At 31.4% G+C, this 12,708-nt stretch overlaps 1 protein-coding gene across 1 annotated transcript in view; it reads right to left on the reverse strand.

Moving 5' to 3' along the window:
* Positions 1-12,708, reverse strand: part of Smp_196900 (hypothetical protein) — a gene marked incomplete at both ends in the record, with an annotated part of 41,747 nt that overhangs the window by 851 nt on the left and 28,188 nt on the right. Inside the window, 10 exons of the mRNA XM_018794816.1 lie at positions 291-497; positions 897-974; positions 1,815-1,941; positions 3,089-3,300; positions 4,334-4,497; positions 5,844-6,026; positions 6,670-6,847; positions 7,134-7,301; positions 8,772-9,029; positions 11,672-11,840. Coding sequence (XP_018649191.1) covers positions 291-497; positions 897-974; positions 1,815-1,941; positions 3,089-3,300; positions 4,334-4,497; positions 5,844-6,026; positions 6,670-6,847; positions 7,134-7,301; positions 8,772-9,029; positions 11,672-11,840 — 1,744 coding nt within the window. The remainder of the gene's footprint in view (positions 1-290; positions 498-896; positions 975-1,814; positions 1,942-3,088; positions 3,301-4,333; positions 4,498-5,843; positions 6,027-6,669; positions 6,848-7,133; positions 7,302-8,771; positions 9,030-11,671; positions 11,841-12,708) is intronic.

Below are 12,708 nucleotides of genomic sequence, written 5' to 3' on the forward strand. Positions count from 1 at the left end.
TATTTGTCTTGATCACGACCTCATTATTATCTATAAAAAACAACTTTGTTAGGTTAACCTATCAGATAAGTTTGTAAATTAATAACTACTCAGACTCGGCTGGCTTGTGACCTAATTTAACTAATTCTGTCTAAACTTAGCCAATGTGTATTTTAGTGAATATTTTTACGATAAAAAATAAAGATTAATCTAATCCAACCTGGCCTATATTTCTTCTCATCAAGGCATAGACTATAATTCACAATCACTTAATCTCTTCAATAACTTAATATTTTGTAGCACCAACTTACCAATTGATTCTTGAGAAACGCATGAATTTCTGCGTAAAGTTTATCACTTCCGATTTCTCCTTGTTGAAGCCAATTTGTATCGGATTTAGCTCTGAATTCCGCCATTGCATCTAAGTTAGTCCTGCTGGACACTTTCATTTGTTGATTATTATTTTCGTATTCATCTACTGTATCATGTTCGTTGTTTGGAATATGAGAATGATATGGCTGAGTAATCAAAAGTAAACATATATGAACAGTTGTGAAACGACTAATTGTTCGGTATGTATAAGCGTTTTAGCATAAGGTAAACAAATGTACAATAGTAACTAGATTATTAACGAAAGATTTGATCAATAAATTTAGCCGTTAAATAGTTGCTAGTAAAGTCTTGGTTTAAAGGTTGAGACTTTCATGAGTAGGTATCTAAGATCACTGATTAGCTAGAACAATCTCATTATTTCTTACTAGCTAATATTGTAATTGTTTTAATAAATCCTTGTTCAGTTCATAATGTGTGGCAATGATAGTTAAAGAATGGAAAAAGGATTTAAATTTATTTCCAAAAATAATTTTAACGTAGAAAATCTATTTCTTACTCAATTTTCCCTTCTGTTATAGACTTACCTGCTGATCTATTTTTAATTCTTCGGAAAAATCTAGAAAGCGAGCACTTTGTAACTGTATAGTGAGACTTGCATTTTCCTAAGAAAAAACAACAAACCAATATGAATTCACTACTAAAATTTGATTAAATTTTGCATAAATTTCGATTTAGGAGTTTCATCTTTGCTTACTACTGATGTGAAAGTATATTTTCTATGGATTTAAAAATTCTAGGAAATCTGTTTACGTACGAAGACGGGAATGACTATGCTGCTTTTAATATTCACTTTGTAATATCATTTCGAAACTATCCAGTGTCATTGGATTTGACTTGTGACCAGTAGTGGAGTAAAGGGTGTACGTTTTCTTCAGTACTTATCAGGTGGTTGCACCTCAATCCCAACTCTGAAGTTAAAATTAAGAATTGAACTCAGTATCTCACTAAAAACTTCAATGCATTACCTAGTAGACACCTCATTTAAGGGGTATGGATTTATGCACGTAAGGTGCTGGGATTCCTAGTTATTGATGTTAAACACTATACCCAGTCAACTTCTATTAGCATATGTTCATCCTTAAAGGATTAGTTCAATATCACCTTGTATTTATAAGTTTTATTACATTTGGATTGCGGTTAATAGTGGTGTCCAGGTGGTTATTGATATTTGGTAGTTCAACTCTTTATTAAATTTAATTTCACAAAAACTTTTTCCGGTCAAAGAAAACCGATCACTCAATGATCATGAGCAAAGCAAGGTATCAGATAAGTTTGAATAATCGATCCATGGTGTGACTACTTAATGTTGGTGGGTTTTTATGAATTTTAGGCTTCTAATACCACATAATTGATACTATTTCTAAGTTAGTAACTGATGATATACATTGAACATACACTATATATTATGTTCTTCATATTAATAATCATCACCAAACACTTACCAGAAAACTATCTGATCTTAGCATGACTGACTTTTCTTCGTCTTTATTTTGTATTTTATGCAATGTTCTTAAACGAATTGGGGGTTTGAGAAGACAAAGTTTATGCGTTCCATTACGTAAAAAACCCCTGAAAATATTAAGTAATTTAATCCAAATAATAAAAAATAATCAAACTTTTTTTAAGTGGGTAGGGGTCAAGTATGAGATCATATCATTATTGTTTAGTGTAACGATTCATTTGTATAACAATTAGATTTATACTATTTCAGTGTGATATTTCATTTGTATCAGTTCACTCCAACTTTCGTTTGGCATTAATTCCTTATGATTTTCACTAACGAATAGTCAGCGCATGCGAATATCGTAGTTCAGAAAATGAGGAGATTTTTTATTTTGGACGGTGAAAAAGATATTCATCTTGCAACAATGTTCGAATTTTTCCTTGTATTAAGCCATATCAAGTGTCAGTTTCTCTTCAATTTATCTTCTACTTCTATGGTTTAACTTACTGTATAATCACTTCACAGATGTTAATTGTCGGGTAGGCTACCGCTTCAATCATTGTTCTTCCTATTTCTATCAAAGTCAGCAATACATTTATGAGAATAGTTGTAGTGCGATGGTGCTTCTTTATATATCTTTCTTGTCTTAAAATGTTCAGACTAAGGGTTGTCCTATAGTTCTAGTTTGTTTAAAATACTAATTTTTAACTGATGGAATATAAAAAACCAAATGTAGTTGAAACGGTGACCTAAGTAATCCTACATTTGACAAAAAGTCGCTTTCAAACTATATTGTCTTTGTCTTATTTCACAATTTAAAATTCCTATTTTCTAATTAGTTATTTTTTATCGTTGACTAAATTGAGTTACGCCTACAACTGAAATTCTGTTACTGGAAATGTATTGAGATGTTTAGAATCCAAGGTTTCATCTTTACCACTTTTTTCAAAGTAGAACAAAACATAAGTGAAGCAAAATACTATCAATTATGAATGCAGATAACGGCATGTTGAAGTTCAACAATAATCAATCGAGTTGAAGTTCAACAGAACAAGCTGTCAGTTATATGTGAAGAAATTCGAATACCATTCTTCTACTTAAAATTTGTGCTGATGATGTAGTTTAGCAGAACAGTAGGACCTTCACGATCATAATATCCAGCTCAGAAAACGATACAACATTAAAATCATCTACTTGAGCTGTAATTCTTCAGTTTTTAAAAAACGAAATGTACAGTGAGTAATGAATAAATAGCATGGGATATTTGTTTACCAATCAAACAGACGTAAGAACGACCAACTAATCAAATGTATCCTTCGTAATTTAGTGATTTGTCGTTTGTTCGGATTTCGAGAAACCAATTGTGGAGTGAACCAGTTGCCTGATTTGGTTATATTTATTGATCCACCAATAGTGAATACTAAAGGCACTCTAAATATTTGTATGATTAGTAATGCATTCGAATCGTAGTATGGTTTAGTAAGCTAAAAAATCAAAGTGAAAGAATTACTGTAGGAGAGTCTGGGAAAATCAGTTATATATTTCAGAAACAATATTTAGTTCTATAATTTACTTGGCAAGCTGAATGAGTATTGCGAGTTCCGAACTCTATTTTCTTGTTCATCTTTACTCCGTCTTCTTCCTCTCTAATTCACTCTTAATTGTTACAATGGCCCTGACATAATATTTCTTCCGTTCGATCTTAACTCCACTGACTGTAATCCATTACTTGACAGTGTTTTTTCTTAACCCTTTTTATGACCCTTTAGCTTTGGTCATGATATACTTTTTGAAGCATTTAAATCGTAATGGATAAGAAGCACCCTATTTTCGATGTATATGACAGAAGAATCCTTTCGAAAAGTTTACATTTATACTCCATACTATTTTAGTAAAATTTTACGACTTTATAAACTTAGGGTCTAAATAGTCATTAAAAATACGATCTCTTGTATGTTCTTTGCTTTTAGCCATCACTTATATGAAATGGTTTGGTTTTATGACTAAATCGTCTCTTATTTTAATAATTATTCTTTACGTAATTTTACTTTCTGTTTTGTTATCTAACTCAACTAGAAATGAAGAATACGAGAAATGATGTGATACATATGGTAGCGCATCTGGCTAAAAAGGAACATAGATTCCAATTCACTTCTCATATAACCACACTTAGCGCCATATTTAAAAGTCTGATACAAAGCATGTTGGGGATATGTAAATTTCATACATGACAGAAGGAAAGAATGTATGTATGAAAACAACATGGATTGATCACCAGGCAAATCACTGAATTGATTTGTCTTAGATAAAATAGTTTTAATGAGCTATGGATAAGATTTTTTTTAAGATAGGCGCAGACAAGCACACACTGACGAGCTCAACTAGCAGAAATGTAAATGGGTAGATAGTCTCAATTACTTCCGAGAATAAGTATAGAGCAAACGTGAAATAATTATCACATGCTGTCCAAACATGAATAAATTTACGTAGGCTTATATGAAACTATCACATACTTACTTGAGGTGCATCTTCCCATTTAGGATTTTCAAGAGACATTGTTGGATCAAATTTGTCGAATAACAAATCATCATCACTGCCAAAACCATAAAATTTGTTAACTGGCATAAGACTAGTATCAGAGCCTCGTATAACTTTAGCCAACCCAAAAATATAGTCTCCTTCTGAATGAAATTTTGGTAATGGATATTTATGTACTAAACTTAAATATATACACGTATAAAATAAACATAAGCTTAAGTCACAATAAATATATTGAACAGTGCAAGTCTGTGAATATGAACTCTTTAAATGAGTTTGACTATTGTTTTCTTCCATCAATGTATGTTCTTAATATCAACTTAAGTTTACATTGATATTCATAGAGCACCCCAAATAGTCGTGAAAGTCATTTAGATCAATTCAATTAACTTGACTGTTTTCAATAGAGGATTTTAAAAATTCATTTTAGACAGTTTAATAACGTGAATGTCATAACTTGTTGCCTTGTCCCCTATTATTGTATAATGTAATGATACCGCCAATTAGAGAACAGTGACTTATCGACCAGACCAATGACGCATAAACCTGTATGAGTAGTCTAGAGTACTTGTCAGTCCTTCTTCCTGCCTAGCCCTGCCTGCTGAGTTCAGAACACCAATCTCAGCCTCCGCGATATGAATCATATATTTCAAGCATACTGGGTTTATATACAAACCAAACAGACCATATTACACCATAAAATAGAAAATAAGATTTGTATAAGATCCAGCCAAATGGGACTGTGATTGTGGGAGACTGTAATTAATAGACTGGACATAACTTACGAACAGTAAATCGTGTAATAATAGTCCATGGACCAAAATAAAGCTTGAAAGGGGTTCCTTTGTTGAACTAATGTTTTATTTCTTAAATAGATACATTCATAACAGTGTGTATCTTCACTTATTTCTGACTTAATACATCAAAAAGTCCAAGTTTTTGCTGTATATTTCTTTCACCTTAATCATATAAAGGGTTAATGTTATGCTCCTGACCATAGTTTTAGACCACATATGGTTAAGTTGTGTGGTTTACGAAACCAATTATTATTAGTAACCATTAATGCAATAAATTGCTTTATATGTCTTACACAAAATTAAATGAATTCAACTCATCCTAATATTATTGATCGTTATGACTATCTCCCTTAATGAAGCTAAAACTGGACCATTAGACAAATCATTGAAGGTGTTTAATTTCAGTTACTAAAATTTTCACAAATATTCCACGGATATATAGATACGGGGTCATTGAAGAGTCCCATACTAGGATGAGACAATCGTTCAATGCTTCCATGTATTCAATGGTAGTCTAACTAAGATTAGTTGGTGATGTAAACTACGGAGAAACTAAATGTGTTAAGCTTTAGTCCCATGTTAAATGAAAAAAATGTTACAAGATCATTCCCATGTTAGATTACTTAAATTATTTTCCAGAACGTAGATATACACTTAATTTTAATTGAACATAAAATAATTCTGCTGCTTACCTTTTACTGTCAAACCCTTAGCGTCCTTTAAACTTAATAGAAAACCGTCATTTACACGATAGAAAAATGGAAACGCTGAAATCATTTGGTTTGGTGTACCATTTGCTGTTGTATTTCTTTTAATTGACAATCGTTGAAGAGTGTAACGATATAGATAATCAGGAGTTAAGAAGTCATTTTGTTCTAGATGATTACAAGTTATGGAAAAAAGAAAAACACTGGAAAGTATCTCTACATTTCTGTACACTGATCATTATTGGAAATATTGTTGAAGGTGTTAGAACATAGACTGGACAATTTAGATAATCATATAAGTCAACCGGGAATGTCTTTGAATATTATAACTATTTAAACAATTATTCCTGTGGATATAGTGTCATGAGCTTACATTTCAAATTTTTACATAAGTAACAATCTTTTTAGATATTCATATGATGACTTGTTATGGGATCGTATTTTGGAGAGTCAATAAATCTTATACCAACCTATATATTTTCATTTTAAGTCATAGGAGTTATAATAGATCCCGTTTCCCAGGTATAAGCAATATGACAGCGGTACAACAGAGCCAATACCTACATGATAAAAGCTATACATACATAACAGTGAGGACGGTTACGGGACACAGACATAACAACAATTAATTATTCGGATTATTATATGAGTAATTGAGAAGATGAATTGATGAAACCCATCTGTTCTAACTAATCAGTGATCCATTTTTCATCATACTTAATTTTCAAATAGAAAATCAAATGTCTTAAAAATTAAGTTAATTCATAGAATCAAAAATATCAGAGATTATTATTTCATTATTTATATTTACCTGAAGATTTGTCGAATTCACCCTCCCGCCGTAAAATCATTTTCACCATACTGCGTATGCCTTTTTTCCTGTTTTCATCAGACTGGAATTGATGATATAAAACCCATTCAAAATTTGTCGGAGTAGATTCAGCTGAACGATATGATCTAAATCTGTATTCCGGTTGAGGTAATGGCTCCTAAAATACATAAAACGTTTTTCAGAGAAATAATTAGGGACAGTACATTGTTATTTACATACAGTGTGAATTATTTAACCCTCCCGAGGTTTTATAATTCAAAATCTACAAAATAATTTGTGAATTAAACTGTGAACATAGCCCATATTTACATATTTATCCTCAAACATCTTATTAAAAAGTTAAGTGGTACTATCACTAGCAATGAGATATCTGCCTATAAGAAAAAACACAGGTAATATTCAAAACAAAAAGAGTTGTGAAATAAATATGGGTTACTGATTACCTCTGTATAAGGTAAAAGACGAACAAGAATTGTTGAACAATGTATATAAGGTACATTATTTAGTGAATCATCTTGATAAAATACTTCATTATTATTTATATTCTGAGATATTGGTTTTGGTACTCCACATCTTAATCTAAGTTGATGCCCACCAATGTTAAGTAGACCCTGTGATGAAAGTAAAGAATCAAACGTAGAAATAAACAGAATAGAATCAAGGACCGTATAGAATGTATTTACCATTTAGTGAATTATGTTCATCGTAAAACATTAAACTATGCATATGCATTACTGTTTTGAATAGGATTATCAATGACACATTTTCAAATCCTTTTCAACTTAACTTGGTCTATAATTTTTAATTTAAACCTTCAGTTATTCTATGATCAATAGTGTTCAATACAAAAATTTAATTGATGGTCGGTAGTTTAGCCACAGCTGTCATTTTCATAAGGATTTTCGGTAATTTATAAATTGATTCATTACGGTCAGACTCTATGTGTTACTTGTGGTGGGTTTTGTACTAAAAATTTTCTTCTTCATCAGATTTAAGATGTCTAAAGTAAACACCACATGTGATTAGATCAAATTCTTTGAGCGGTCGCCTGATTCTAAGATGATAACCACAAACTGATAAGGAATAGCTTTTTAGGCCTTCGATATCTGTAAGTGAAATAACCATTAAACGGGATTATCTGAATGTGTTAGTAACAATGGCTCATAAACCATAAGAATTACTGGCCATTAAAGAGGACTATTAGAATGGAAAAATCTATTACTTTTATAGGCTTGTATTCTATAGATTTGTCGTAATATGTTTGTAAAAATCAAACTGATATATTTTTATCTAAAATTATGTTGCTTAACTGATCCAGTGAATCAGATCAGTGTCCTCATTTTCACTAGGTTGAAAGAATATTAGGAATAGATGAAATTAAATAAGTTCTTTTCAGTTTTGACTTTTGTGAAAGCATGTAGTAGTTAGGTGTTCATAGTAGGAGCCAACTTTATGTCTAACTGAGACTATGATCTGATAAATAAATTAAACTTTGATGCGACGAATATTATGCAACAAGATAATCGTAGTTACATAAACTAATGTTGAAATTGAAGAAAGTCATGCTAATTTACTAAATGTTGAATGCGATACTAAGTGTAAGTCTATATCAATTGATTGATTACTGGGTGGGGACCAGTATCATATATGTCAAATCTTTCTTAGTGTTGATCGAATTCTATCGAAAGGGTTGCAATATAACCACCAGTTTAAGTGACTCAGTATTGTTTTGTTCACAAAAATGGATATAATCTACTTAACAAACAAAATTAATCTTATCTATAACAAAATTATTTACTACTTGTTCTAAGTTTCCAAAATCAATTTCATGACAACTTTGATACAGTTAAACAACTTGTAGGATTCATGGAGAAATGTGTGTATATTTCCAGGCTAAGCATTCAACATAATTGAATTACATGTGTTCAACCAACGTTAAACTAAAACGCATACGTTTTAATTACACTAAACCTGTTGTAAAGGCTTTTCAATAAATTCTTATTATTCAGTTGTTTTTGTAGCGAAATACTGTACTACAGATGCATAAATTTTGTTTCATAATGAAATAAAACAAAACTTACATTTGAATTGAATAACTTCAGTAGAACGTTTCCAATAACTACATATTCTAGATTTGTAAGTGTAAGTGTATACACTCTTAGAAATAATAAAGAATTCTGGGATAAAGTTTTATTTTGACTAAGATTAACAATAAAACGTTGATTTGGAGAAAAAACTGGTGATCTACTAGTCTCTCTTATATCAAGGTTTTCTTCTGGTACAGTTAAGATATCCAATAGTTCCTCATCGTATTTTGTGTTTAATAACCGACCAGTAACCTGTAAATAGAAATGTAATACAAGTTCAAAGATAAAAGGATAAGGGGTTTAAAATTATTTTATCATTTCTACAGACTTGTACAGTCCTACTGTACGGAGCTGAAACGTGGAGAACTACTACATCCATCGTCAAGAAGGTACAAGTATTTATAAACAGTTGTTTACGCAAAATACTCAACATTCACTGGCCGGATACTATCAGCAACAGCGCTTTATGGGAGAGGACAAACCAACTTTCAGTTAGAGAGGAAATTAGGAAAAGGCACTAGAAGTGGATCGGATATACACGAAGGAAATCACCGAAGTGCATCACAAGGCAAGCCCTAACTTGGAATCTCAAAGGTAAGCGGAAAACAGGAAGGTCAAATAACGCATTACGCCGGGAGATTGAAGCACATATGAAGAGGATGAATAACAACTGGAAAGGATTGCCCAGGACAGGGTTGAATGGAGAATACTGGTGGGTGGCCTATACTCCTTCACGAGGGGTAATAGGCATAAGTAAGTAAGCATAGACTTATAACAGCATTGTGACAAACAGCTTAAAAAACATTTGAGAACATCGAGAATTGAATGACTGTTTTCAGTTATACACTGCTGAATAGTTATCATTCAATCTAGATTTCAACTTAAAGTAAATCAGACAGATATATCAAATTCTGTAGTTCATTAATCTTATTATCTATACTTTAATGTGTGCATAAGACAACAGTCAATTATCCAATGATATTATAATCTTTAATCCTACATTTTAACTAACATTTATGTTTTCTTTAATGATTTCAAATTAACAAAATATTAATTAGATTAAGGAATTATTTTTACTCTTTAGATTATTCCATTCTCAGTTTACAAATATGTTATGTCCCAATAAGAATTATGAATGGTAACTTCTGAGATCCATTTATGGACCAATACTATGCGTATATTTTGTCGTATAGTTGTTAACTAACTAAACTATTCATATTCATGTTCCTCATACTATAAGCTTTATTTTGGTCCATGGACTATTATTATACGATTCACCATTCTTGAATTATGCCCTGTCTATCAATTACTATTTCCCTTACTCACTCCCAAATTTGGCTAAATCTTGTACAAATGTTATTTTCTATTTTATGGTGTGATATGGTCTGTCCGTTTGGTATATAAACCCAGTATGTTAGAAATAAATGATTCATATCCCAGAGGCTGTTATTGGTGTTGTGGACTTAACTGGCTAAGCTAGGCAGAAAGCAGACCGACAAGTACTCTAGACTGCTCGTACGAGTTTCGTGTGTCATTGATCCGATCGATAATTCACTGCCCTCTAATTGAAAGTATTATCACGTTATACATTAACAGGGTATGCAGGTGGTCACAAGTTATAACAATATGCAAATTTCTAGTGTAAATAAAACATGACCGGATTCCTGAGTGTTATGACGTACGACAAATAAATATACTAAATCATGAGTATGTTGATAAACGAGTGCATATGTATTAGATATTTTCATATTTATGACTTTAAACTTTCATCAGGGAAGATAATCATATAGAAAAGTGATTTCTTTGTTGAAATCTTAATTTAACATTTAATATCATGACTATAAGACTTGTTTATTTTCTGATTGTTGTATCATAGTAATATGAGTCAAGCTTCTTGTCTGGAAAGCTTTTATCCCTTAATTTTAAAATTTACGGCAAAATAAAAGCTCTGAAAATAATGACTACATTGTACAGTTTCGGAATGACTTACTTGATGACTATTAAGTTCATGAACCAATTTTCTTTGTTCAAACAAGAGTATAATGACATCAGCTAGATGACATAATCGGCAATGTTGGACAGATATAATATATTAGGTAAAGTTTACATGGTGAGAGGTAACTGTGACTGGTTTATAATGTACTAGGGAATTATTCCTCGAACCCAGATCATTGAGCGTGAGTTATTATTAATTTAGCGGCATATAAATATGCGTGATTTGTAAACTTTATTATTTGAATTTCGACAATAAAGCCTCACTCCTGATCTCGCTCTTTTTCCTTTACATAATTTGTTATTCGTGGATGTAGTAGTGACAGTCAGATAGATGAACAATACATCTAGGTGTTAGACTTTATTTTGTACACCAAGAAAATACAACTAGGATTTCAGCAAATCATCGTTGATAAGCTCCAACTTATGGAAATCATCTTATGAGGCCCATTCTGTCATTATTGCTTGATATTATAAATCACACATGAAGCCAAATATTCATCTCTTTATTTCTACTATAATTTAAGACTTTGAGATTATTTAAAAGATTATTAATTCAAGAGCAAACGTTTGGAGGCATTGTGTATACAAACCGGATAGCTATCATTACCAAGTTTTGATTTGATAATTTTGAATAAATTGAGCGTTGGGTAGATTGTTTACAAATCGGATAGTTTAATCGTGATCGTTTCAGTGTCTTGCTAGACCACTATATATTTCAAAAAATAGGTAACCTGTCAGAATTTTGTTGCTTTATTTTATTCTTTTTCTCCTGATCTTCTTTCTGTTTCTATATTACCTACCCTACACAGATATTTATGATATCGAATTACCATTATTGTCAGTAGAACAAACACTATTCTTATATATTTATATACTTAAATGGTGTAACTCGAGAATACCTTAAAAATTGTCGAGTTATCTGGCATGAAGCGTAATTGATCGATATAAATACAAAATGGTTCAGATAATGAAGATGGTTTCATTAATCGTTCGTATGGTGCAAGTTTTTTGAAAGGTACCCATGGATCCTCGATTGGGGTAGCTGGCGGACTTAATTCTTCAATATTCCTAATTAAATACATGGAACCAACAAAGTGAATTCAATAGAATCAAAAACTGTAAGAGCTACAAAATAAAGACTGAATATTGAAATAAATAAATTCGTTTTGTGACTTATTTCAATGAGTAATACGCTTACTTCGCGTATTGTGAGTTTGGCAAATGCATTGATGTAGACTTTCCAACGTTATTTATTCTAGATAACAATATTAGAAAGACTCCTTCATTTTGCGTCTAGTTCTGGTAAATAAACGTCTAATTTTTATTTGCTAATAGGATTTGTGGATATATATATGGTTTGATAGGAGTTTTTTCCATGAACGGAATACTGCCAAGATATCTTTTCTACTTTATATTTCCCTTCAGTAGACAACAACAATATCAGACCTGATTTTCAAAGACTCTTAAATGAAACCAGTCAGACCTGTAGATATCCCTAAGCTTGATTGGTGAAATCAATAATGTTTAATTACCATGTGTACACTGTTCTGCATAAGAGAATCCCTAATTTAGCCAACGTTAGTTTTCGAGATTCATATTACGATATTCAACTTATTTTACTATTCCTTAATTTTACTAAGTATTTATATACTATTGACTTTGCTCTCTACCACATATTCCATGATTGTGCCTAAAGTATGATTTCCTATTTAGTGTGCTATATGGTTTGAAAATTCATGTTTATAAGCTAAGGAGTGTTTGAGGCGGTTGTTAACTTCATTAGCTAGCTAGGCTCTCTGGTTGAAATATAATAATAATAGAAGCTTGTTTACTGACTTCTCTTCGGACTCAAGATTGATAGTTGGAAGAGTACTTGCGAATGGGCGGACTAATAGGAGTACAGCTCAAGATAGCTCAAAGTTAGTCATACAGGTAA

The sequence above is a fragment of the Schistosoma mansoni genome, chromosome 1 (genome assembly GCF_000237925.1).
Source record: "Schistosoma mansoni strain Puerto Rico chromosome 1, complete genome".
NCBI classification, from domain to species: domain Eukaryota; kingdom Metazoa; phylum Platyhelminthes; class Trematoda; order Strigeidida; family Schistosomatidae; genus Schistosoma; species Schistosoma mansoni.